Here is a 27,766-nt window from a genome sequence, read left to right on the forward strand (position 1 = left end):
TCGTGCGGGGCAGGAAGTCGTGCACAGAAATAAAATAAAACACCCGATTAATTTTCAAAATAAAATACACAGTGTTCACGGCGGATCATGTTTCCCTGCACTACACCTTGAAAACTACATAATGGGCGGAGGCAGGCCTGAAGTCAACAGGTCAGAGGTTTTCAGACGTCATTTCACCCCGTTGACACCATGGATGAGGAGATGTTAATCATGGCGGTGCACCCAGATGTCTTCCGGCGGAGCTGCACCGCTCCGCACAGCAAACGCAGCCGGTGGGTGTTGACAGACGGCGGAGCACGCAGCGGATAACCAGCACTGCCGTTCCGCAACGGACACGCATGCAGTGGAAATCCAGCGTAAGTCGATATTTTGACGCTGTGTTCAACCGAGTTGCTGATGAGTTTACGCTAGTCCAACCATCTGTTGTTTGTATAGCTTACATTCCGATCGTACAGTAACCAATTGTTTTCCAAAACTTGCCGAAGTTGCTGACTTTGCAAGGTGTTCTGGGAAATATCATCTTCCACTTCATTGAAAGTGTGGCTCGGGGCTCCTTTGGAATCTAGTGCGGGTTTTAAGTGTTGGAAACACTCAAACTACCTCAATTCTGTTTTGGAACACCACTAGCCTAAACGTGAACGTGCACAACCAAGTGCAAGTGGGTATTTCTAGGTGAAGTGTGGGTATTGGGACAGGCCCTAAGACCTCACAAATTCAAAACTGAGACTTTTTAAAAGCTTTTAAGGCCTAAAATTTATAAAAAAAAATAATAATAATTTTGAAACTTTAAGAACCTTTAAAAAAATTCACATCTTCGTCGTGGGTGCTCAGGTCGTTGAGGCGCAGGTTGAGCAGGTCTAGACTTCATTTCAAAATCTGCATAATTCTAAGTTACAGTGGACTAATATTCTGATGGTAATAACAGAAATTAAATCGTGAACAGTTTTCTGATACCTTATGAAATCCTCATCTTCCCTTTCTCTCTGAGAGTTAGATGCTGTCTGTACAGCTGGTTGGCTTAGCATGGCATAAAGACTAGAACATGACTCGATCGCCTGGTGCAAAATGCAAAATGTAAAATGCTACATCTGGCTAGTAAATCTAGCCAGTCACTTGCCTGATCAGGTAAGTCGTAAAAAAAGGATGAAACACATTGTATTTTCCCGAGCTGATGATAGAAGTGGCTTAGGAGTGGGGCATGTTGCTTCTTTCTCATCTTTGTCGAGAGTTGCACATGCACAGTACTGATAAGGCACTTGTGAGAAGATGGCGGCAGGTAAAGACAAAGTTTATGAGCTGAAAGGCAAGCGAGCGTTTTCAGTGTAGATGGGTGGAGTTAGAGGATGTGGACAAGACTGTGACAATGTATGGTGCAGTTTGCTGTGCGTTTGAGAACAAGGCGGATAAAACGGGGTCATTTTTCAAAGATAAGTCAAGTTTCATACATTAACTTTAGTCTTTGTGGTTATTTAATAACCGCTTATGAATAAAACAATAGGTATAGAAGCAAGTGGAAACTGACTTCAGCTAGCCCGACTCTGTCCGAGGCAAACAACATCCACCTATTTTCTTTAACTATAAACGTTAAAATGTTATTTTGTTTTTTTTAAATGGACACCAGAAGTTCTGCAGTTTCAGCTCCACGTTAAGAGCAGACAATAAACCTCAGATCACCACAAACAAACACTCAAGTGATTGGAATATAACTCACCCTGATTGGCCATGACCTCGTTCATCCCACTTCCTGTGATGGTCTGGATGAAGGCGAAGTAGCTCCTCCTCAGCATCTGTTTCTCCAGAGCTGCCGCCTGGTCGTTTTCCTCCGCCGGCCGGGCCAAGACCTCAAAGATGGCGACCACAAGCGGCATGAAGACCTGCTGCAGGAAGGGGGACACCTGCCGCTGCCGTGGCAACGGGACAAAAGGCTTGTTAAATCACCCTGCGGCCTCACAGCTGGTTATCAGATTATAAACTTGTAACTGTTTCTGCGGTGATTCTTGTGAGTACCTTGAACTTGGCGGTGATCTGGCTGATGAGCGGGATGAACTCCTGCAGGTCTTTGGCCTCGCAGTCCTTCAGCATGTGCTCCGAGGCGGCGGGAATAAAGGGCAGCACCTCCTCCTCCATACAGATGATCATTCGGTGCAGGAAGGAGCGGACGGAGCTGCGCAGCGTCCCCCGCTGGACGGGGCAGCTGAGTGCAGGCAGGAAGGTCTGCAGACAGTCTCTGTAGACCTCGGTGCAGCCGCACTGCTTCACCGTCTGCTTGTTGCTGAACGCCTTGCTGGTGCGACTGCAGACAGAGAGGAGAGTTCAGACACTGATGTAAATGATCTGCTTTCAGCAAATTAATTGTGAGGACTGCAAACCTTCAGGTGCTGCAGAGACACATTGTGGTAAAGATCTGAGTGATCAGTTAAAATGTCTGGATCAGATCTGTATCCTCACCTGGCGAACCCGACAGCGTGGCTCAGACAGTCAGCGAGGGCGGCCTGCCTCTCCTCCTCCGTCTCCTGCGACAGTTTGGCGAGCAGCAGGCGGAAAGCGTCCATCAGCGGCAGCAGCAGGCCCCTCATCAGCGCCTGCTTCCTCTCCACCGGACTCTCTCCGTTCACGATCAGGACGCCCGCCGTCTCAAACATGAACAGCTGGTCATCGCTGGTCAGCAGCGCTGGGAAGCCATTTTCCTGGACGGACGGGGAAACACATCGATGCTGCAGATAGGACGAACAGCACTCAGTGGATGAATCAGTGGTGACATGTTGATACTTACAGGAGGAGCGAGCTCCAGCAGGTCCTGGATCCTGGTCAGGATGTCCTCAATGAAGGCATTCATGTGTTTACTGTTGACACAGAACATCACTGACGTCAAGACCAGAAGAGTCAGGAAAACAACTAAATCATCTCAATGGATCCTTCACTGCTGTCAACAAATGTTTCTGTCGCATTTGGCTCACTAAAGAAAGATTATGATTGTATCTTGTCTTTATTACACAAAATCTAGCAAGATTAATAATAACTCAGAGTGAACAACTTACAGTCTTCTTCACACAAACCTATCTTGTACGATAAAGACACTACGTCATTTTCTTTTGCTCACAGGAAATTTGAACATCAAGATAAACCTGGGTTGTTATCCTGTGCGCATTAGTTACCAGCTCGCTCACAAAAGACATCTTATTATTAATATATCCTGTTATTTTGTGCCCAAAGGTTATTATGTTGTTCACACAAGATATCTTGGCATCAGGATATCAAATTATTATTTTGTTTTCATGCAGTTATTATCTTGTGTGCACAAGACTGTTTTGGGGCTTCATACAGCAGCTGTGCAGTTTATACACATTTGTTGAAGATGATCTTGTTGAAACTCTAAAAATGACCGTAACAAAATGCTTAGTATGTGTCTCAAACATTAGACCTGGTTTTATTGTGGCGTGATTAGCAGCCCTGCACTGTCTCTACATGCATGTCTTGATTCAACATCCTCGTTAGCACAGTCCATTTCTTTGCTATTTATTCTCTCTCCCTATTTTATGGTGTCATTTTTATTTACGTTATCGCTCATTAAAATTTTTATTTTAATCAAAATTTAATTTGAACCCCCCATATTGCTTTTATAAACCGATAAAAAGAGAATTACAAAATAAGAAAAATTACCATAAAATTGAATCAACACTTTTGATAATCTTTAAAAATCCAAACTACAGCTGTGCATAGTCCCTTCAGGATTTTGCTGTCTTTTTTGGGATTGTTGTGCCCAAAAATGTCTGATGTCACCGTTTCTTTTCTAACGCATGCTGCTCTGTATTTAGGCATGATTTGGTTTTTTTCTTGCAATGCATCTGCAAGAGCCTGTGAAAACTGCACAAATAGTTGTTTGTTTGGTGTCATTCATTGCAAACCGAAGGCAACTTGTTCCAGTATGAATGAAATTGCAATGTTCTGAGTTCGTGATTTAAACATATTTAATCTAACTCACCTTGATTCTTTCGGCATGTGCACTCTATATGCAACAGCCTCCATCATAGTGTTTTGTCAACTGATGACTTTTGTTTGTGTTCCACCACAGCGTTGCACACAGTGCAAAACAGTTCACGCCCACTTTCGTGCAGAACATCAGGGAACTGCCTTGCTCGACCTCTAGCAGTAACTTTTGCATATGTGAGGCGTTTGTGTCGTACATGTCTGCATCTTCACAACCAGAAAAACAGGAAGTGAGTTTGGGGGACTGCTATGACTGGAGAAACTCCCGGGAAACTACAGTGACTGGTCATACTTACTGAAAAGTTGTGGTGATTGGACAAAATTGGAATTTCATTCATTCATTTTCTACGACTAATTATCCTGTTTGGGGTCACAGGGGGGCTGGAGCGCATCCCAGCTGACACTGGGTGAGAGGCAGGGTTCACCCTGGACAGGTCACCAGACTATCACAGGGCTCAGACTTTAGGCCCGTTTCCACCGCAGGAACTTCGGGGTAATTTTACGGGGCCGGGGCCGTTGGTGTGTGTCTCCACCGCAGGAACCACCCCCCAAGGACGGAGTAGGTACTCAGAACGGCCCCGAGAAACTCCTGGCTGGGGCTTGGGGATTACTTGGTGCTGATTGGATATACTCAAGGAGGGATGTGACATTTTGTAATTACTATGGTTATCGTAGATTAGCTGGGCTAACCATTAGCAGTTAGCCGTTAGTGGTGTCTGTAATAACTCAATAAGTCAATAAATGGCCCGTGAAAAAAAATATTTTTTCCAGCGGATATCTTAGTTACAACATGATTGAGCTAGCAAAGCAGTTTTGTGTTGCTATGTGTGGTATTTATTCAGTTTTAGGAAATCACGATGTCTAGAAAGCATCAGCTGACAGGGACAGCTAACAGCAGCAGCAAAGCTAACATCAGGACGTCATCTGTTAAAAGCCTCCCGTTGTTGGATACGACATCAAACTACTCCAGTTAGCTCAATCATGTTGTAACTAAGACATCCGCTGGGAAAAATAGGTTTTTCACGGACCGTTTCTTGAGTTATTGAGTTATTACAGACACCGCTAACGGCTAACGTCGCCCCGGTCAAAATGGTCGCACAACAATTACTTTCACATCCAGAGCCCGTTAACTTTACAGGAACCTTCCTCCTACTCCGCTCTCTCAGTGGAGACACGGCGGTTGAGAGGGCCGAGCGAGAGGACGTTCCTGTAAAGTTCTTGCCCCCAAATAGTACCGGGAACTTCTTCAGTGGAAATGGGCCTCTAGAGACAGACAAACATTCACACTCACAGTCACAGTCACACCACTTAGTGAGTGTGAGACGACTGAAGCTGGACTCACTGCAAAGTCTTGATGAATCTGGAGAAGAGGTAGGCCACTCTGCTGCGGACCTTTGGGCTGTTGTGTCTCAGTCCTCGTTGGTCCAGAAACGCCATCTGACAGTGAACACAACACAGCTTTACATGTGTTCAGTCACACACAGGTGACAGTTACTCTCACAGCACACCTGGAGTCACTCACCAGAACATTGGGGATGTGTTGAGGCTCCACGATGAAGAACTTATCGTATCGGACGACTGTTTCGAAAAACTCCAGAGAGACGGAGCTGTGCTGGTAGCTGCTCACGCCGCAGGACACCAGCTGAGGATCCAATAAGACAAAACATTTGTTACGGTTTAGTTTTGGCCAAATAGGATCTCATAATGTAGTAATGTGCAGCTGATAATGAACAGAACATGAATTAATGAGGGATGTGACTGACCGTCCTCATCATGTCCTGCAGGGCGCTCGTCTTCGCCGTGTCTCCGGAGAAATGAGCACCGTGAGATGCAGGCAGGGCTTCACCCAGCATGTACAGCAGCCTGATGGCCACCTCCACCTCCATGAACGGAGCCGTCTGCCAGTTCCTGACACACAAAACACCACATTCTTTACCCGCTGGCAACTCTTCTTCCCTTTTAATGAACGAATGAATAGAAGCGTGCTCTCACTGCATGGTGTTGGTGAAGACCCGCCGTACGGCCTCCAGCAGCAGCTCAGGAGACACCTGAGCCAGGCGGTCCAGCAGCATCTTCAGCTGCTTCCTGTACTCCACGAACATCGCCTCGTCTTCGCCCTGACAAACACAATCACAAGATCTGCTGCTGTTTTCATGTCCTCAGAGAAAAACGGACGACAGTCAGCTGCTGAGAATAAAACTCACCTCGTTTTCAAAGTTGTACTCGTCGTCATATGTCAGTTTCTTCATGACGGCCAGCATGACCGCCTGAGACGGAACAGACAGGAGGATTAATTATTCTAAACCTCAAACAGACGATTAACTATCTGACAGCATCGTTTATAATCGAAGACTCACCTCAACGTTTGCTTTCTGCTGGTCGGTCAGCTGGGGGAGCTACGAAAACAAAACAAAACACATGTGTTAAACATATTTTTACAAACAACAACAATAACTATTTCAAATATAACTCACAGAGAGCTCAATCTCAGATGACTGGACTAACTAAGGGTGAGTAACACTGCCTCCTCACCTGTTTGAGGACGTGCAGGTATTCGTAGCAGAAGCCGACGATGTTGGCCGAGATGTCGTCGTCCTCGTGCACCAGCAGCTGCAGCAGCAGCGGCACTTTGTTCTCTATGGCCTGCAGCGTCTCCGCGCCGTCCTTCACGTTACCGGACTTGATCAGTTTGGTCCAGCTGAGCACCAGACTCTGACCCATCCCGTTCACCAGCCGCGAGAACTTGGCCAGGAAGTCCACGTCCTCCTCCTGACGGGACGGGAAGAGGGAAATAAGCGGCATCAGGAAACGCATGTGACCTCTGGGTGTGAACGTAAACATGTGGCTCTAAAGTAAACCTGGACTCCTTCTGTCTCTACAAACACAAACTACAAACTACAAAAACTGTTGTATGAAATCACGCTCCTTTTCACATTATGATGAGATATCATCATGTCATTCCTCATTATTACACAACACTACTTCTCTAGTCTTCATGTCACAACCAATATTTGAAATAAAGCAGCGCTCTGACAGGTCGAACCTGTTCCACATTGAAGAATCCAGCAGACTGCAGGACTTGGCACAGAGACTCCACCAGCTTGGTTTTATCCACAGGGTCCATCCCTTTGTTGACTATTTCATACAGGCAGTCACAGGCCTCCTCTCTGAGCTCCTCCACTGACATCTGACTCAGCAGTAGATTCACAAATCTGAGAACACAGAAAACACCACATGATCACCAATAAAAAACTGTAACCTGATGTCAGTCAGTCGTTTGTACAGAGAGATTAAATGACAAGTGAAACATGAGAAACACACATGAAACACCAGAATTTAGTTTCCACAGTCGGGCTGTAACACTGTGTGTTTCTGCCTGACTTTATTCACATGACTTCAGTGTGCAACTTTCTTGTTCCGACTTTGGTATACATCTTATATGCTACTGACTCTGTGCAACCTTCTTACACAACCTTCTTTATGCGACTTTATTACTCAGTTTTATTTATGCACCTCTTTGTTTCCTTTATGCAACTTTTTTATTCAATTTTAGTGCACAACTGTATTTATGCAAACTAATTACACAACTTTCTTTATGTATCTTTTTAGTGCACAACTTTCTTCGTTAGACTTTAGTACGCAACTGTTTTTATGCACCCATTTGGTGCGTAACTTTGTGTGACTTTGGAATGCATCTTTAATGCTACTTCCTTTGTGCAACTTCCTTACGCAACCTTCTTCGTAAGACTACAGTATACCACTTTCTTTATGCACCCATTTGGTGCAACTTTCTTTATGTGACTATGTTATGCATTTCTTATGCTACTTCCTTTGTGCAGCTTTCTTTATACGACTTTAGTGCGCAACTTTCTTTATGCACTTGTTTGGTGCACAACTTCCTTAATGTGACGTTGGTATGCAACTTCCTTTTTGCACCTTTTTAGTGTGCAGCATTCTTGATGAGACTATAGTGTGCAACTGTCTTTATACGACTTTATTACTCAGTTTTCTTTATACAACTCTATGGTGCGCAAGTTTCTTTATGCAACTTTTGTACACAAGTATCTTTATGTGATTTTAGTACGTTATTTTCTTTGTCCGACTTCGGTACTCTACTTTCTTTTTGCGACTACAGTGTGCAACTTTCTATATGCCACTTAATTACTCAACTTTCTATAGGTGCCTCTTGTGTGCAACTTTCTTTGTGTGATTTCTGTATCAAAGTTTCTTTGAACGACTTTGATTCACATCTTTTAGGCTACTTCCTTTGTGCAACTTTCTTAAAGTAGCTTTAGTACGCTCCTTTCTTCATGTAACTTCATGAAATGATTTAAGTGTAAAATTGTCTTAATAAAAAGTATTTCATACATTGTTACACCTCCACTGGACAAATACAGAAAATCTAGTGTTTCAAAAATGGCCACTGATGCTAGTGGATCTGTTGGGACCATGAAAATGATTTTTCTATCAATCAGGAAGATAATCAACAATCACTTGAATAAATCTTGTGTTGCTGTGTCTGTTTATTCAAATCAACCCCCACAGTTTGTTTCTTGTGTTTCTGACTGAGGTGACTGACCGGTCGTTGGCGATGAGGTTAAGGTCGATCCATGACACGAACGCTCCGACCACCTCCAGACACTGACAGGTGAGCTCTGGGTGGGAGTGCTGGTAGGTCTGCAGGATCTGGAACCAGGACTCCACCAGGCTGGGGATGCACTGCTCCCGCATGCGGTCTTTGATCAAGGTGTTTCTACGAGTCTCCTGACGGAAAGATTCGGTACGATTAATCAGAAGAGTCTCTCAGCTTAAATTACAACATCTACAAGTATTCAGAGAACATCTTACGTCAGGTAAGTGGAGGATGTCTCTGTCCACCACCTCAGCATCGATGGCCATGAGTGTCCTCAGGTAGATGTCGACACCGTGAGGGTTCAGACCCACCAGGGACAGGATGTCGAAGAAGAATTTGGGCCACAGAGTCAGATACTCCATGACGAAGGTGAGGGCGAAGACCTGGGCGGCCTTGTTCCTGATGAATGGCTTCTCAGGTTGGGCGTTCATCAGCTGCAGTCAACAAAAAGGGACAGAAACACGTCAAAAGCTGGCAGGAGATTCTCATTTTGAGGTATCTTACAAATAATATATTTTTATTCAGTTACATTTATTTGGTACAACATTACAGAAGTTTGTAACTGCATATTTGATCATTTCTTTAAAATATATATAATCTTGGTAATGGAAATAAGTATTTTCCACCACATCGTGTCGTGTCGTACCTGACACTGGAGCCACTTCATCAGAGTCTCTCTGATGAGCTGCTGCTGAACTGCACTCAGTCCAGCATGTCTGCAAAAAACAAAGGATAGTAAGAATGTTGAGATTATTCAGATAAATCACACACGTTTCTGCAGAACAGATCATGAACCAGAGCTTCTTCCTCCTCCTCCTCCTCCTCACCTGAACTTGATCTGATGTTCCAAAACTTGGAAGCAGAAGAACTTCACATGGTCATCACTGAAATAATACACAGATGAAATAGTTTTAACACATCTGAAACTGTACGAGAGTAAAATCATTCTGTATCGAAGCAGCAAGAATGATTTCAGCTTTACGTATGAATTATAAAGCCTGTGTCGTGGATGTGACACTCACTTGTAAATCCCTTTAGCGAGGGCCTCTGCACAAACCTCCCAGGCGTCCTGAGACTCCTTCAGCTGCTCAAAGTATGCCATGGCCTGAACAAACACACACATCAATAAAACACAGTCATTTCCCTGTCAAACCATCATTATATAATCTCTATAATTGCATCAACATTCATCTGCGCACACTGTGATGACACACAGCTGGTTGAATATCAGCAAAGTTTCCCTGCTTCCCTTCACTGGTTCCTGTGCAGCAGGGTCGGTCTTTGTTTCACTGTTATAATCACTACAAAGCAAAAGCAGCATGTGTATACATTCAGTAGGCTATATCTTCAGTAGCTAGCTAGCTAACCCTACACTTTTCAGGGTTTGATTTTGGTTTTGGAACAGGGAAGAAACGTATATCTTTTTCCAACCTCTCCAGGTAACGAGTGTCATTAATACACGACGTGCCCCAGGCACAACATTTAGCTCCAAATCCACAAAACCAGCCTGAAAATGAAGGAAATCTGAAATGATGGAGCACAGCTGTGTTGTTGTCGGACCCTGGTCTGAGCCGGCCTGATGCTACGTTATGATTGGCCAGCCTGCCTCTGGGGGCGGGACTTAGCCGAGGGTCAATTCCATCCAGTTGCTTCAGTTTAAGGCTCTGTTCATACGGTTCTGTATATTTCTGAAAACGGTGATCTATCTTTGCGTTTTTCCTTGAAGAAAACGGAGATTTTCAAAAACGGCTTCCAAAGTTAAAGTTTTTAAAAATATCCGTTTCTATGGAGATGTGTAAACAGGATAGACACAGTTTTTGGAAAACGATGACGTTGCAACCCAGTTCGCGCATGCCCATTAGGCGCCCGGGACCCACAACGACAATGGCGGATATGTGCCGGGTTGTTTACGTTTTGTTAGCACTTTTGGGACGACTTACAAGCTTACAAATTAACTTAGCACTGCTGCATCAACATCACCGCTACATCGGCGCACAAAGATGTCTGCTGTGCCAAATATTAGTAAGTGCTAACTATGCTACATAAGGCTAAAATGTAGTTTATGGTTGCTTTTTATCACTAGCGCCATATGGCGTATCACCACCTACTGGCCTGGCATGCTAATTGCAGCAAAAAGTTGCCGTTTCTGTGTTTTCGTGTAAACAGGGATATCGTTTTCACAACTGATCGTGTAAACCCAGAATCTTTTTTTAGACGGGATAAATAAAAAGGCTTTTTTTTTGTATCGGTATCTGTGTAAACAAAGCCTCAGACACAGAAACTGAAAACACCTGTGTAGGTGTGCAGGACCTTTAATGTCACTAACAGCAACACCTGGGATTTTCCCACTGTGACAAGTCAAACTGGCTTCAGTGAAAAAGGCTTTCACACTCAGCTCTGTCTGGATGTAAAGTGAAAACTGAACTTTTCCCCTCCTTTAAAACAAAAACAACTTTAATTTTAGTTCCTCAGTTGACAGGAAAAAGCAATGATTTAAAACACTCAAACAAACACGCCTGGGGATGAAGTCAACGATATGTCAAATACTGGAGTAGAACATTCTGAGTATGTGTAGTAACTTGTTTTCTTTTGGTGGCAGAAAAACACAAACAATCAGCGTTACCACAGGTCTGAGAGCAAAACCGAAAAACTATGACGCAGTTGTTACATCACTTCAAACAACAGCAGCTAATTATTTAAATATAGTTATCTTTATTAATTTAACACCTTACTGTCCACCATTGTTGTAGTTTGAATTTGTAGTTTGTAGTGAAAACAGACCAAAACTTAGAGAACTTCCAGAGAACTACCATCTATGACCAGATTAACCCTTTCGTGGGCCCCTGCTGGCCCTCAGCCTGTGGCTCACTGCTTCAACACAAAGAAATCCAAACAGTGTAATGCAGCAGCGTCCTACCCTCTGCCTGTAGCGGGCGTCGGCGTTCGGGTTGAGCCCCAGCAGGGCCTGCTCGTCCATGATTGCAGCGACAGACTGGCAGGCCATTCGTGGGTTAGCTTTCCTCCAAGGCTGGTTCTCTGCTCTCTGCTGCTGGCAGACAGATTTCTCTCATCTGGGAACAAGACAGGGAAAAAACGGAGGTGAAATATACCGAGAGCATTCATCTCTGCTACGTCTGCTATGCTATATATCATGACAACACAATAATAATTTATCCACAGAGTCTATTTTTCTACCTGTTATGTAACAGCAGGTTTTAATTTCAACCATGTTTTAATAATCCCACAGATGTTTACAGTTTCCTTGAATCTGTCTGAATGAGAAAATGTTAGTCAGGGGTAGAGCTGGGGAATTAATCCAGCTTTATTTTCACTATGATTTTGGCTTCCAGCGATTATGAAAACAAGATAATTGAGATTAATAAACAATTATTGCATCCCATTCTCTTCTGCGACGGTGCTTTCTCTTCCAGTGCACCCCTTTCCGTCCTAAAAGCCCAAACTGACTCTGCACAAGGCTGCATCATGTTTAGTTCACCTCAAACAAAAATAATGAAAAAAAAAAGAAACCTTTTACCAGAGTAATTTTGTTTAATTATCGTATAATTGTGACTGTGTTTTTGCTGTAATCAAGCCGTCCTAGTCGGGGGTGAAACTAGCATGCAGTCTATGAAAATGTTGGATTTAAATGCTGGTTTCACCCCGAACACACGACTTCATTTAACAGCAGGAGAGCAGACACCTGCAGAATCACAACACCACCACTGAAAGTGTAATTCACAGATGAAGAACAGTGACGTGACATCTCATCTGAGGTTTTCAAACTAGGGGAGCATTATGTGGTCGAATTAATACCTCAGTTTGTGTATTAACATTACTTCACATCAGTATCTCTAAAAGACAAATACTCAACAATGTCTGAAAAACAGAAAATCATTCAGCAGCACTTCCCGCTGTTCTGAGAGTATTTCAAAAATCCTCAAAAAATCTGCTTCTCACCCCGAGACAAAACACATTTTTAACCCGTTTCTCAAGTTTGGGACCGTTTCCCCTCCAGGTAACCTCCACCCGACAGTTTAACAGTCAAAACCTGATGGAAAGGTTAAAAATATATTTCATCGTTCAGTAAACAGAACATTATTTAACCCAGATGGTTAGAGGAGCCTTTGAGGAATCTGAAAATATCTTCAGAGCAGCTGTACGGTGGGTTTAACTTCCCACGAGATGTTTTAAAGACTGCCACAAAAACTAACGCTTTGCTGTGTGACTTAATGCATGACAGGCTAATTCAACATGGTACTAGTGCTGAATAAAGACCAACATTTGCTTACAGTTATTCAAAGAAGAGTGTGATAAACAGTGGTGGAATGTAACTACGTACATTTACTCAAGTACTTCGCTTAAGTACAAAGTCAAGGCTGAGTATTTTGCCTTGATGCTACTTTAAACTTCTACACCCCGACACCTCAGAGGGAAATATTGTACATTTTCAGAAATTGAAAATCAAATACTAATTTCTGTTTTTACAGTTAGTGTCTGTGATATATGTCGTAATTTTGGTGATTTTTAAATAAAAAATGCATGTTTTCTTTTTAACTGACAACATTTCAAAACTTTTCAAGGACCCTTGATGACAAATGTGTCTCTTGTGCCACTTGCCGGGCGATTTTCAAACTCAACTCAAACACAGGCTGGTTTCAGGTAGTCGGCGTACATGAAGAGAGAGACGGAGTGTGGTGGGAAAATCAAGAAACACAGGTGATGGTGAGCAAAACATAACAAATCGATGCATATGTTACATGAGATGGAAGACTATCCATGAAAGATTACTGTACTAACTTCAGTACACATAAAAAACGTTTCCATGACTTTCAGTACAGGTGGGAATCACCAGAGGATCCACGATACAATATTAACACAATACTTGAGTCACGATACGATATTACTGTGATTTTAAATGTGTTGCGATATGCTGAGTACTGTTGTGATAAATTATATTGCGATTTATTACCTTTTTCCAACTGTAAATTATGTCCCCAAACATGAACTTTGTCAACATCTGTTTTATCTAATAAGATAAAAGTTTTAACTTTGTTCATCTCACTTCAGCCATTTTTTTTTTGTAGCAGCAAACTGTGTCTAGTGGACTGATAAAGCGACTGATGATATTATTCTAGTTGGCTACCTAAAGTTTAATTTGTGGTTGTAATATTAAAGGAGCTGTATGTAAGAAATCTAAAGCAAATAGTCGTAAAATCCTCCTAATACGTCACAGAGACTAAGGAATAATGTTCATATAACATACTGATCTCACCGACAACAATAGTACAGCCAGAATATTCCCATTTAAAAAATGTTTTTACGGTCTGCAAATCATGTTTATGTTTTGAATTTGTGTTTTGGCCTGTTGCGCCACCCACCGCCGTCTACCAGTCACACAGTCAGTAGAGTCTCAGCATCCGGGTTGCCAGTAGTTACGACTGAGCTTCAATGGCTGACGGTGCGAATAAACCCAAACGACCTCGTTATCATTCCCAAAAATGCCAAGACAAAACTCGAGGCAAAGCGAGGGTCTATTTAGGAGATGCTTTTGAACGGTGGAGACGGTTGAAAGCGGAGAAGAATTTGCTTTAGCCAAAGTTGGCTAACTAGCATCATAGCTAGACGGGGATGGACATTTCAAATACTTTTAACTGTTATTCATTTTTGATCATACATTGTAGCCCATGTGCAGGTGGGTCATCGACCCGACTGATTTTTTTTTTTTTGAGAAACAAACATTAGCAGTACGGCAAGCAGCATTAGCAGTGTCCCGGTACATAGCATTAGCAGCTGGCTCCTCCTCAGCTGTATCCCGGCAGCAGCGTTAGCAGCAGAGAAGCCGGACTTGCTCAAACGGTCCGCTGGAAAACCAAAGATCAAGGATACGATACGATATTGCCACACAAAAATATCGCGATACTAAGCTGTATCAAATTTTTTCCCCCTCACCCCTAACTTTCAGAGATTTTTACTAATTCCATGACCAGCTCAGTGGCCTAGTGGTAGAGTGTCTGCCCTGAGACTGGGAGGTCGTGGGTTCGATCCCCGGCCGGGTCATACCAAAGACTATAAAAATGGGACCCATTGCCTCCCTGCTTGGCACTCAGCGTCAGGGGTTGGAATTGGGGGGTTAGATCACCACATGATTCACCGCTCCCTCAGGGGATGCGGAGAACAAATTTCACACACTCAGGTGTGAAACTTACTTTAACTTTTTTCCAGGCCTGAAAAATGTGATTGTAAAATTTCATGACTTTTCCTGGTTTTACATGACTGTGGGAACCCTGGCTGTAAAATAAATACATAATATAACAGCTTAAATGTGCATACCTCCCCTAATCCCAAATTAAAAACATAAGTCGCTCGCCAATGCTTAAAAGACTATATGACAGGGCACTCGGTGGCTTAGGAGGTAGAGGAGGCGTCCCTATACGGAGGCAATGTCCTTGCCGCAGCGACCGTGGTTCGATTCCAGCCTGTGGCCCTTAACTGCATGTCATCACCTCTTTTTCTCCCCCCTTTATGCTTAGACTGTCCCATCTAATAAAAGCAAAAAGCCAAAATATATCTATAAAATATATTAATATATGTACGAGACACGCCTTTCTCACCTGTGTGCACACATCTTGATTTCTCCACAACTGTCTTTCAGACTTTTTACACACACTTCAATTATAAAAACTGGGTAACATTTAAATTATAATGTGGTATTTGTTCAAACCCCCAAAACCCGTCTATTTAGATTCCTTTAAAGGCCTTGGGTCAAAAATAATTCTATATTTCTGAGGCAGTTTTCATACCATAAACTTATATTGCTGTATCCCTTGTAAGGTTTTGAATGCAGGACTTTTATTTGTACTGGAGTATTTCCACAGTGTGGTACTTCAGTTCAGGCTCTACATACTTCTGGAGATAAGTCAGTGAAGTGTCAGGTGGACAACATGGCTGCTGTGACCTGGTTGTGTGACACAAAGTGTCATCCAGGTGAGCTGACTGACATGGATGGAGTGAGTTGGCACTGGTTTGTGTTGGTGCCACAAATGCCTCCAACATGACGAGTCACCACTGACAGCTGCTGTTTCCTTTCACCTGCATCACAGTGCGTGTGAACAGAGGATGGAGAGGAGGAAGAAAACATCCTGACAGCTCATCTTCATCCCATGATGCAACACAGCGTCAATACTTGGAGCCTCCATGTCACATTTATCACGTGAACAGCATTGATAAAAACACACGAGCTGAACATTTAAGCGGTTAAATGGCGACATGTATGACCTGGGCTGTGGGTGACAGTCCGACCACTCCTCAAAAAGTTCCCACCGCAGTGCTACATGCTAACAACTTCACTCCCATACAAAATAGCTGACTGCTGCTAACTCAAGCTAGCGTTAGCATGCTAGCTCCTGAGCTCGCCTGCCTGCTGATGTAATCCTGACACTTTAACAAGCGTTAAAACCAAAGTCAACACCGGGAAGCGTTCACCAACCTTCACACGGACAGTGTGGGATAAATAAAAGCAGTTAAAACGTGTTTTTTCTTTCTCCTTGTTTAGCACGCTCCGGTAACGTTACCTCAATCACATCATCGCTGCGAAAATCTCACGATGACAAACTCCGCTGACGTTAGCCGTTTTTTATAAAGCTATAAACGCGACAAAAACAAACAGCACATTATCAAAAACTCACCTTAATGAAAACTTAATCGGGCAACGTTTCCTCCTCCCCCGTCAACTCATCGCGGAGCAGCGGAGAATCATCCAGAAATCAGTTGCATGTCGGCCGGACTCACACGACAGAAGCAGCGGTGCGGCGTGTCCACTCCGTTAACATCCGGGTCACACACACCGGAAGTGATTCATACGTTGGCGTAAAAATATAAATATTAATTATGAAAATATGACATTTTATATAACAACCCCAGTTATGTTATAAGTGTTATCTACGGTGCTATTCACGTTATTTATGCCATATCCATGACGACAAATATTTGCTATTCTTAAACTGCTAACGTTAGCTCACTAGAGGCTGAAGTTAGTTTCTGATTCGTAGTAAAATTAAAGGAACATTTCTAAGACTAATACTTTAAAGTTGCGAAATTGGTGCTATACATTGAAGTAAAAGCCTTAATACAATTTTAAAATTCTTAAACCACTCCTTAGACACACACTGCACTGTACTCATTTAATATTTATTCCTTTGGACTCTTGGTACTAGTTTAACATCTACATGACACATGACCTGTTCAGCTCTGTTTTGGATTACACCCTCCCATATATAAAGTGCAATAAAAAGAAAATACAAGCTAAAACATAAACAATAAAGATTATCAAAACCAAATGTACACATTGCCAGAAATGTTATAAGGTCAATACTACTTTTATAAATATAACTGGTTGACAATAAGGTGCAAATTAAAATTTGAAAATAAAAACAGTACGTAACAGTCCTTGTTTATTTTTTCCAGTCTTAGCACAGAGTACTTTTATTTTCAGCTGTATTTCTATTAATGTGTAAATACATTCAAGAGCAACTTGCACTTGCAAAATCCTTGCACGTGTTTTCATACTTTGCGTATAAAGTCGACTCTGATTCTGGTAAAACAGTGAAACGGGAGAACATTTTTTTTTTTTTTTTTTGCATGCTGCTTACAATCAAATTTGTAAACAATATAAACTCGTCAAGACAAATTGTAAACTATTTGCTTGGCCCTTTAAAAAAAAATAAACAAATGACATGAAAATGCTAAAATTGTGTACTCTTCCATTCAAACAAAATAACAAGGTATATATATATAGAGAGAGACATATCTATTTGTTTGAATGAATGTATGTGTATTTATTTTCACATTTGCTGCTTGTTTCTTTGCATTGAAAATGGACAATATACAAACTTTTGTATTTTACCTTTTCACACTGAATGTATTAAAAAGTTGTTAAAAATACAGACAAAAATTATATAAAATATAAATAATAAAATAAATGAATGACACAGCTACATAAGTAAGCTATTCTGTGGTTTTTTTTATCATTATAGAATAAATAATAACATAATTATGGACACACACACTGTCCCTTTGTAAACAAATCTGAAACCATCTTCATGATGTCAGCCGCCCTGTAACCGGAAGTCCCTCTTCCTCGCGGCCCTCCGTCGATTTGACGTGCGCAGTCTCCGCCCTGCTGCTTCCTCTTTTACTGTGGCAGCGAGCGAGAGACACCATGAAGGCGTCTGGCACCGTACGTAAAACCATTTATTTACCCATACCTGCTTATAACAAACGGGCTGTTTGAGCCGATGTCGCTGTATAACGTCATGTTTGTCTGATTTATGTACTAACGTTCTCAAAATGTCCAACCTAAAGCGATATTTTAGTGATTTCGTGCCGGTGCGTTTTGCGGCTACAACATGGCGTCCGCTTCACCATGTGGACAGCGGTGGCATGAAATGTGACGGCTACAGAGCCCTGCATGATGTCTTACATGTTCACTGACTGTAAAAGACAAATCGAAACTCCCTGAAATTCTTAACTATACTCGTATTTACTCCAAACTGTCCGTTAAACGCAGCGCACGATGAGTCATTAGCCTGGACGTTTAGCTAACTTTGCCGTAATGAAAGCTAACATTAGCTAGCTTCTAAGTGTGTTTCCCGGTGCCGTGTGTTTTAACATGGGACAACTGGCTAGTTATACCGAGATGCTTCCTTTTTAATACCGTTTATTTTAAGCATTTAAAGCTGAAAAGCACCTTAACGCTGGTCTATGGGCAGGCTAGTTTGGTAGGGATGCTAGTTTTTGCAGAAGACTTGGCGTTGCTAACATGCTTAGACATGTAAAACCTTGACTCGTGTAAAGTAAATGTCACGATCAAAGATGGATAGTAGAGAGTGCGAAACGTGTGCACCTTTCTCGAGACTTGATAAAACAGTTGCTGAACTTACGATAAAACAAAAGTTAATTGTCTTGTTGTAGAGTATATCTTATTTATATTTTTCAACACGTATGGAAGCATTAGAAAAGAAGGAAAGACATGTCAGAAGTGTTGTCGTTTAACTTATTAAAAATAACTTTTCACTTACTCCACACAGGAGTTTAATGTCACCAGTCTGCACCCAAACCCAAAGGCCATATCCTGTCAGTGGTATGATTTTGTCTGGTGTGCAAACAGCAAACTGATCCTTGTCGCCTTTCTCTGACGCTGCAGTGCCTTTGAAAGTGAATTCAAGGGTCAACAGATCATCTCTGAAAGCCTCCGTTATGTTCATGTGATGTACTCGCATCCTAACACACTGTTCTCTGATTACAGCTTAGGGAGTACAAAGTCGTTGGGCGTTTGCTGCCCTCTGCCAAGAACCCTGCCCCTCCTCTGTACCGGATGAGGATCTTCGCACCCAACCATGTCGTCGCCAAGTCCCGCTTCTGGTACTTTGTCTCCCAGCTGAGGAAGATGAAGAAGGCATCTGGAGAGACAGTCTACTGTGGCCTGGTAGGTCTCTGAACCACACAGACATCAGGCCTGTACTGGTGGTCAAATCTTACCAGTTTTTAACCCTGCTGTTTGAAGCATCACCTGATAATTCTTCGGTCTCCAGCGTGAATCTTTGCAGCCTTGCTCACGATCAGGTATCAGTGTAGTCATTGGAATCATTGTTATAAAAGGTAACATGTAGGGATTTTGTGGTGCTATAAAGTCTTACTTTTACAATGGCAGTGACAAATGAAGTGTATTTAACGTGCATCAGTCACATTGTGCTGTCTGCACTGACGCCGTCTCAGACACCACATTTCTGACGAGGTTGTATTCTGTTTCTCTGAGTTAAGTCTGTTAGTGCTCAATTAGAAATTCTGCCAGACTGAACTCAGGTTTGTTCTTGAAGGTTTAAGCTCCTCATCGCCTGTCTTTCTTCAGTTTATAAATGAAAATAATTCAAACTTGAGCTTCAAAGTGTAAAATTATCAACATACTTACACACATTTAAAGTTACCAAATGTCACATTTAGAGCAAAAAGCACATACTGACAAGCATGTGCACTTTATGAATGAAAAGAGATTGTGAAATAAGTCACTTTACTTCCTGTTGAAACAAAGTGAACTCCCTCATGGAGGAGAGTTCATCTGTTTGATATGAACATATTTTAGACACACAAACGTATACGCAACAGAAATGTAACAGTCAGGCTCCTAAATCCACCGAGGACTGTAACGTCACTCCTGTTTCACCAGTCTGCACCCAAACCCAAAGGCCATATCCTGTCAGTGGTATGATTTTGTCTGGTGTGCAAACAGCAAACTGATCCTTGTCGCCTTTCTCTGACGCTGCAGTGCCTTTGAAAGTGAATTCAAGGGTCAACAAATAATGTCTTTGCAAATAACGTCATTAACTTTTATGTGACCAGACCAGTTTCCAACTCCCTGGACAAAGTTGCTTCCTCTTTTTCGGACTTGCTCACTCAAACACGACCTGTTCAGGTAGAAAAATTCATGCTGGCATCACTCATTCAGAAATAATTCGTCAGACTGAACTTTGTCTGGAGGCTCAGGGATTGTTCTTAAAGGATTAAATTGGCTGTTTATTGGGAACATGATGCCACCAAAAATGTTTGAGTCCTCTACTACCTTTTGACTTTCATATGCTACATAAAAATATACACAGTCTCTTGGTCTTCTCAGTGTCATATCAAAATTAGTGCCAAGACTACGTGGTCAAAGCTGTGTGAGGATTCATTTGTTGCCCATGCTTACTTTTTTTTGTTCTGGCAGTGGACAGTCACTTTATAGGAACCCACATACACAGAGGACATGACATCCTACATCCCATCTGCTGCACTACCATTTGGTGCCCTATCTTTCTGTGTACTTTGAATAATGACTGACGTCCTGCTGTTGTCGTTGAACGTGTTCAGGTCCACGAGAAAACCCCTCTGAAGGTGAAGAACTTCGGTATCTGGCTGCGTTACGACTCTCGTAGCGGCACCCACAACATGTACAGAGAGTACAGGGACCTGACCACCTCTGGAGCCGTCACTCAGTGCTGTGAGTATTCACACACACACACACACACACACACACACACGCACACGCACACACATCATCAAACACAGATTTACTGCAGGTAGTGGGAGAGAAACAGGTCATCTGACCAGGTAGAGACAACAGAGCAAAGCAGCATCAGTTTGAGCAGAATCGAGGTGTGCGATTTTTAAAGAGAAACTGATATAAATGTCAGCTGATCAGGGGTCTGTGAAGTCATCTCCAGGGCCGATAATGTTTCTTGATTCAGTATTTGGTCACTGTGCTGAAATTTCAACTTAACTTGGATCAATTTGGCTGTTATAAACGAGTCTGGGTAAGAAATTTTAGAGTTAATGAAACCACATTTCACTCCGCGACCTGATTAAAGTCACGCCACCATTTAGATTTTTAGACATTTTCAGTTCATACAGGCTGCCTCTGGGCCTTTGAAAATACAGAAACAAGTCTGAGCCTGTGCAGTTTCCTGTGTGGCTTCATCCTGATGTGCAGAGGGGTTAATATTCTAATGCGTTAACAAAAATGCACGTGTTAAAGAAGCACTGCGCATATGACTGCGTAGATGAGACTTGGATGATGCTGCAACAGTTGTGTGTGAGTTTGTAAGCGTATGTTCTGATGTAGTTTTGCCGTTAAACGCAGACCCCTGTGCATTAAGCATGTTTGCAATTTTTGGATTCTTCGTTCACTTTCGAGACACGCCACATTTCAGCAGTTAACTTTGTCTTTTTCATGAATTCAGGGTAACGTGGTGAGCAGTTATTTTGCTGGTCAAGTATTCTTTAAAGCTTCACTAAACAAACACAGAGCAGAAGAAGCTTAACATAAACATAAAATAATCTGTGTAAATATTTGGTGAAAGCACCAGTAGCCAACACTACAATGTCATTGCGATACTGTCAGTGATGTATGTGGTATCAAATATTGTGATGTGATTTTCTCCACATCACCCAGCACCAATTTGACTAATAAATATCACACTCTTTGTCTGTCGACTGTTTGAGCTTCACTAAAGCTAATTTGAGAATTTTAGCCATTTCTCAGACACAATCAGCTGAAAGACGAGAGTCTGTGCTGTGGATCTGTCCCTTAACTTATTTTTCTGGCACTTTATTGATTAACTAAAAAAAATGATTTTAAAAAGCATTCGTTGGAGCTTTAGCTATTTGTCCTCCAATTAATTCAAAACTAAGACTGAAACAGGACACAGCTGTTAATGAAAGTGCCCGGTCGTCATGGTAACTGTACGTGTCGACAGCTGGTTTTCCATGTTGATTTGAAGGTCCAGTTGTGTTAAAGCGTCTCGTGTCTTTCTGTCCATCAGACCGTGACATGGGAGCTCGCCACCGTGCTCGCGCCCACTCCATCCAGATCATGAAGGTCCAGGTCATCCCTGCTAACAAGTGTCGCAGACCTGCCATCAAGCAGTTCCACGTGAGTCTCCTCCTGTCTTCATATGAACCTGTCTGTGTGGGTGCGTGGTCAGCGGGTCTCTCTCTGGACTGCCTCCATGTTTGTCAGCTCCAGTTTAAAAACCCGCCAGACAAAAAGCCAGATTCCTCTTCCAGATTTCCAGCTTCCATCTTCAAACCTGGCGGTTCTGAAACTGGCGACAGATTTGAAACAGGAAGTTTACTGTTTGGTTACATGTGTGTTGTCTGAAACTGATCAGTATGTCGTCTCTGATTGTTCCTGCAGGACTCCAAGATCAAGTTCCCTCTGCCTCACAGGGTTCTGCGTCGCCAGCACAAACCCCGCTTCACCACCAAGAGACCAAACACCTTCTACTAAAAGCATTTTTTCATTTTGTGCGGGAAAAAATAAAAATTTAATGGAAACAAAGCTGCCTCATTTTTTATGACCTTCCTCCTCGTTACATACACACATTTAAAATACATTTATTGAACCTATATCATCCTAATAAGATTCATTAGATTAACATTAATAGGCACTGTGTGATGATATTCTTCAGCAGGCCCTTTTCACAGCACACGTTTTAAACTTGTCACAGTAGAATATTTAACAACATTAATGGTGGCCCAGTGAAGCAGCATGAACAGCACCAAGAGAAGCAGCTAAATGGAATTCAGCCATTGTTAATTTCATCACACACCTGTGACGAGTCAAAATGAGTTCTGTGAAAAAGCCCTGTTCAATCTGGAAACCTGTTTTCCACCAGAAATCAAATATGGAAATTAAAATGGTCTTATTGTCATCTGAAATGTGATGCTTTAGCAAGAAAAAACCAACTTCCTGTGCAAAAGGGATCAATATAAATGCAGGTTTTATCACTATGGTGTCTTCATCAACTTTAATTTCACCCTTTACCTCTGCACTGGCCAAATATGTGTATTTGTGATTTTAGTTGTGTTAAATTCAGGTTTGAAAGTGTCTAACATAAAAGTAGCTGTAGTTTTCAGGTATATTAGTGGTCACCAGTAAAATTAACTGTCATAAGTGATCTATGCGCTCAGATGTTGGTCAACCACTGTACAAAAAGGTTAAGCCCCACTTACTTTGAAAGACCACATACTCATTTACATTTGTTTTAGATACCTGTAATAATAATAATCCAAAATCCAATGGAGAAATCACACTGGCTTTTTGCTGAATGAACCCGGGAGATGCTACCTGCAAATGAATGTCATCCCTGCACCACTCCATTTAAGCTGTTGAGAAATGAATTAAATAAATAAATTAAAAAATAATAAAAAAGAAAATTAAAAAAAAAAAAAATGCATTTAAGAATTTACAATTTAAAAATTTAAATAAGCAAATAAATAAGGGAATCAATACAAAAGCAAATTAAAACAAATCTAAATGTTTGTCACATCATATCAACTGATCAATATTATTATATATTTACTTATATTAATAAGTAAATTTTGGCAGCTTCTAATCTCCATACAACCTGACCTTTGACCCCTCTGTAGGGATCAACGCCAAGCCATGGGGTGAACAAACTGGGAGACCAAACTGGGGGTAATGGGGTCCAACCAGAAGAGGTAATTATGGCAATGTTTGTTTTTATGATTACGATTGCATGTGCTGATGATAATGTGAGACAGCAGGGTGTGGTTGTCTGTTGTAGCGTTTATTTATTTATTTATTTACAAAATCAATTTATTGGTGAGAGGAGGAGCGTTTGAGCACATTTGATTATGTGACCCTCAGGGATGTCATTTGTGTGTTCACCCAAACGGTGCTGCTGCTGTTGCACCATCTGTCCACATGATGGCAGCATTCTCCAACACATGAAGGTGAAGCAGCATATGGAGAAAACAAAGTTCACACAGGTGACACCAGTTAGTTCAGTGAGTGGTGTCGAAGCATCCCATCAGCCTCAGCTGTGCTCTGTTACCTGCTGATTAGCACATGGTGTAAGATGGTGAACATTATACCTGCCACACATGTAGACATGGAATCATTACAGCTGCAGCATCAGATATGAAGATGTTTTAGAAGATGTTTCAGATGTTATTATCAGTGTCTGGAGGAGTTTTGCTGAAGCAAGGATCAAAACAAACCATGTATATGGCAAAATGTCACAGTACAACAAACCTAGCTGCTTAAAAAAGTTTCGATGTCGCTATCAAACAATAATCCCAAAATACCGCTAATGATACACCAAACATTGAATCTAATTTAAGGTGTTTTATGCAATCGCCAGAGGTCTCCTGATTTGTCCACCAATTTAAAAAAAAAACCCACACATTTTAAGTTGTGAAATAATCGATCAGTGGATGAACAGACGGTTATTGGGAACTAATCTGATGATCAGTTTAGTGAAATCAACCTTCAGAGCCGTGACTTTTTGGACGGACGAGGAGACACAGTTCATGCTGTGTCAGAGTGAAATATTTTAAAATACATGGCTAACTTGTCTGTCCATTGTTTGGTCTGTGAGGTAATAGATCAACCTGAAAAAGGTCCAGTACTAACAAGCTGAAAGGGGGCATATCTCCACCTATCGTAGAGGAGTCGGACATACTTCAGTCAAAAAATCAGTTCCCTACAATTAAATGACCTATTGGAGCTGTAGCTGTAGCTCCACTTAACTGTGCATGGAAATGTAGTGAGTGACCTTAACCTTTCTAATCAGTTCAAGTCCAAGTGGACGTTTGTGCCAAATTTTAGGAATTTCCCTCAAGATGTTCTGCGATACCACGTCCAAGAGAATGAGACGGATGCAAAGTCACGGTGACGATGACCTCTGACCACCATTTCTAATCAGCTCATCCTTGGGTCCAAGTGGACGTTTGTGCCAAATCTGAAGGAAATCCCTCAGCATTCATGGGATATCATGTTCACAAAGATGACACAAAAGATCTCTCATTGAAACTCCCTCTAGGTGTTTTAGAGATATCACGTTAATGAGAATGAGATGGATGTAAGGTAACAGTGACTTTGACCTGAGGTACTCCTGAGATATTGTGTTCATGAAAATGAGATGGAGGGGGTCAATTTTACCTTGACCTTCAACCACTAAATTCTAATTAGTTCATCTTTGACTACTAGTGGACGTTTGTGCCAAATTTGAAGAAATTCCCAGAAGATGTTCTTCAGATATTGTGTTCACAAGAATGAGATAGACGCAAGGTCACAGTGGCGTTGACCTCTGACCTCCAAGATCTAGTCAGTTCATCCGTCAGTCCAGGTGGACGTTTGGGCTAAATTTGAAGAAATTCCCTCAAAGTGTTCTTGAGATATTGCATTTACGAGAATGAGACAGACGGACAGACCAACAACCTGAAAACGTTATGTTCCTGGCCATGACTATCACCAGCGCAAAGGCATGAATGCCAAATATTAGATGGTTCCATCTTTAAAGATGTGATCATTTGCCGCTTTAGTCTGAACATAATTCATTAAATCTCTCTGAAACAAAACATCTGAAGATATCAACATGAGCATTTTTCACTATTTTCTGATGTTTTATATTGAATATTAAAGTAATTGTTGGTTGCAGACCTAAACAGGAGTGCTGCTGCACGATGAGTTTAAAAGCAGATTTTAGTATCGAGCTGCACCGACATGTATCAAAGGTGGCGTATAAATAAAGTTATGAGTTGGATTCTGCCCAACTGTGCCAACATGTTTTCTTACCTGCAGTTTTCAGTTAAAAAGTGGAAGCTTGTTATAGTAATGCTGTCAGGCGACATGCTGGGAAGCAGACTGGAGTTACAGTAGAGGAGGTGGAGGTACTGGGAGTTAACTGGGTGTGTGTGGACTGGAGGAGACGGAGCAGTGGGTGGCTGCAGCAAAAGACCTCACTCAGTGATGGAAAACATTCTTTTCAATGAGTCACAGTCATAAACATGTAAAATCATTACAAATACATGAAGTCTGAGCTGACTTCACTGCTCGGTATGTGAGGCTCACTCCAAAGCAAACAGCAGAAAAATGGGACTCAAACTGGTGATTCTGATGGTTAATTAAATTCTAATATACAGCCGCATGTTTATGAGCCGGATCCAACTATTAGCGCTCGCTTAGCTGCAACTTTTTCCATTATTTGTGAGCAGCTCTTTAAAGAGCACTTCTGACAGGAAACAGGTTACAGCTTCAGAAATCAATTCCATACAAAGAAGCTCAGTATACACTGCGGCGATTTTATTGTGGGAATTAAAAGAAATACGTTTAAGCGTTCTCAGGGTTTTCTGACTCCACAGAAAGTTAAAGTTAGTGCTTCCCAGTGGAGCTCATTGTGAGCGCCGTATCGCCAACAAGTCAGAGGCCGTTAAATATAACTGGCTGCCCGGCATTAAATGTTTGAAATACTGTAGGCGTCCCTCTGTGAAAGAAATATGTTTCATGAGGTACACAAAGCCACACAGAAATGAACACTCTGCTTTAAAGCTTTTGAGGATGTTTGAGAAAATGTTGAATAATAACCTCCTGCTGTGACAGAGTAAAGACTTGATCCGTCTCTGATGGACGTTTGGTGCCACAGAAATCAAAACAAACCAAAAAAATCTATGTTGAGATCATCAGAGCGAACAAAAACACTGGTTAAACTGGTTAATGATTTTTAAAATCATTTTATATATTTTCATAACACATTTGTGAAACCAGCATCTTAAGCTTTTGACCACCAATTCTAATCACTTCACTTGACTCAAAGTGGACGTTTGTGCCAAATTTGAAGAAATTCTCTCTACCTGTACGAGAGATATCGTTTTCACGAGAATGAGACAGATGTAAAGTCACAGTGACTTTAACCTCCATAATCTAATCAGTTCATCTTTAAGTCCAAGAAGACGTTTGTGCCAAATTTTGAGAAATTTCCTTCAAGATGTTCTGAGATACCACGTTCAAAAGAATGAGACAAACACAAAGTCCCAGTCCCTTGACTCAAAGTGGACGTTTGTGCCAAATTTGAAGAAATTCCCGCTATGTGTTCTAGAGATACAGATGTACGGTCAGGCCAGGTATACTTTTACTGCACTACATTTAACTTTAGTTACTTTATGGATTAAAATTTAATATCGTCATCTTAGCCTCGTTAGCCACCAAGCTAATGAGCTAACTAACAGTGCGCAGGAGCGTATGTTCCCAGGATTCTATGCTTACCAGCTCAATGTCCTCTTAATATGACACATTAAAGAGACTTTTCAAACGGTTTTATGTTCTCAGCAATTTTTTTTCCAGGTTAAATGTTCAAGGCATTTTCCCCAGGTCAAGAGCCTAATATGTCAAGATGTCACTCACCTACAGCTTCGGCTTCTGGTATACTCCTTCAAACCTTTGCGGACAAGACAATTCTCTTGACATCAGACATTGATCTCTGTGGCTTGATTTTTACCATTCAAACTGCATTCGTCAACCTGTCTTTGTTCCTTCTGGATGACCACCCCCGCCCTGAAACCTTGGGTCCTGACATTCGTGTAGATGCCACTTGACACACACCACCCACTCAAACACCATTGCAGACTAACTGCACTCCCTCATGGCACTGGCACTCTCAAATGGCAGTTGTTTCCCTAGCAGGACAGTGCTCCACACCACATGGGAAAAACCTGCTGCAGGAATGGCCTGAGGAACCTGACAAAGAGCTCAAGGCGTCAACCTGGCCTCCGAATTCCCCAGATCCCAATCTGATCATGCTTCCGTGGGAT

General features: G+C 42.0%; 2 protein-coding genes and 2 non-coding genes across 4 annotated transcripts in view; 3 read left to right on the forward strand and 1 right to left on the reverse strand.

Annotated features, from left to right (window-relative positions):
- Positions 1 to 16,444, reverse strand: part of xpot (exportin, tRNA (nuclear export receptor for tRNAs)) — a 23,585-nt gene extending 7,141 nt beyond the window's left edge. Inside the window, exons 1-19 of the mRNA XM_049567187.1 lie at positions 16,306 to 16,444; positions 11,538 to 11,691; positions 9,643 to 9,725; positions 9,448 to 9,504; positions 9,267 to 9,336; positions 8,836 to 9,054; positions 8,567 to 8,751; positions 7,031 to 7,199; positions 6,520 to 6,756; positions 6,345 to 6,383; positions 6,192 to 6,254; positions 5,980 to 6,104; positions 5,751 to 5,895; positions 5,510 to 5,629; positions 5,330 to 5,424; positions 2,774 to 2,843; positions 2,449 to 2,687; positions 2,008 to 2,293; positions 1,712 to 1,901 (exon numbers count right to left, since the gene is read on the reverse strand). Coding sequence (XP_049423144.1) covers positions 1,712 to 1,901; positions 2,008 to 2,293; positions 2,449 to 2,687; positions 2,774 to 2,843; positions 5,330 to 5,424; positions 5,510 to 5,629; positions 5,751 to 5,895; positions 5,980 to 6,104; positions 6,192 to 6,254; positions 6,345 to 6,383; positions 6,520 to 6,756; positions 7,031 to 7,199; positions 8,567 to 8,751; positions 8,836 to 9,054; positions 9,267 to 9,336; positions 9,448 to 9,504; positions 9,643 to 9,725; positions 11,538 to 11,624 — 2,479 coding nt within the window. The 5' untranslated portion in view covers positions 11,625 to 11,691; positions 16,306 to 16,444. The remainder of the gene's footprint in view (positions 1 to 1,711; positions 1,902 to 2,007; positions 2,294 to 2,448; positions 2,688 to 2,773; positions 2,844 to 5,329; positions 5,425 to 5,509; positions 5,630 to 5,750; positions 5,896 to 5,979; positions 6,105 to 6,191; positions 6,255 to 6,344; positions 6,384 to 6,519; positions 6,757 to 7,030; positions 7,200 to 8,566; positions 8,752 to 8,835; positions 9,055 to 9,266; positions 9,337 to 9,447; positions 9,505 to 9,642; positions 9,726 to 11,537; positions 11,692 to 16,305) is intronic.
- Positions 16,445 to 17,746: 1,302 nt separating this feature from the next.
- On the forward strand, positions 17,747 to 22,490 carry rpl18a (ribosomal protein L18a). The gene is made up of 5 exons (XM_049567192.1): positions 17,747 to 17,855; positions 18,924 to 19,103; positions 20,522 to 20,651; positions 21,973 to 22,082; positions 22,347 to 22,490. Exons 1-5 carry the CDS (start codon positions 17,838 to 17,840, stop codon positions 22,437 to 22,439), a joined length of 531 nt encoding a protein of 176 aa, XP_049423149.1. The 5' UTR covers positions 17,747 to 17,837; the 3' UTR covers positions 22,440 to 22,490.
- LOC125883253 (small nucleolar RNA SNORA68) lies at positions 18,723 to 18,854 on the forward strand. The gene has a single exon (XR_007448479.1). It is a non-coding gene; the product is annotated as a small nucleolar RNA SNORA68 (small nucleolar RNA).
- LOC125883252 (small nucleolar RNA SNORA68) lies at positions 19,842 to 19,973 on the forward strand. Its single transcript, XR_007448478.1, has one exon. It is a non-coding gene; the product is annotated as a small nucleolar RNA SNORA68 (small nucleolar RNA).
- Positions 22,491 to 27,766: the final 5,276 nt, after the last annotated feature.

Source organism: Epinephelus fuscoguttatus, linkage group LG22, assembly GCF_011397635.1.
Source record: "Epinephelus fuscoguttatus linkage group LG22, E.fuscoguttatus.final_Chr_v1".
Lineage (NCBI taxonomy): Eukaryota > Metazoa > Chordata > Actinopteri > Perciformes > Serranidae > Epinephelus > Epinephelus fuscoguttatus.

Bases quoted from the DNA above. Each gene is read 5' to 3' on its own strand.
- rpl18a (XM_049567192.1), top strand. The intron at 20,652-21,972 runs GTGAGTATTCAC...TCTGTCCATCAG, and splicing joins TGGAGCCGTCACTCAGTGCT to ACCGTGACATGGGAGCTCGC. The intron at 22,083-22,346 runs GTGAGTCTCCTC...TTGTTCCTGCAG, and splicing joins CTGCCATCAAGCAGTTCCAC to GACTCCAAGATCAAGTTCCC.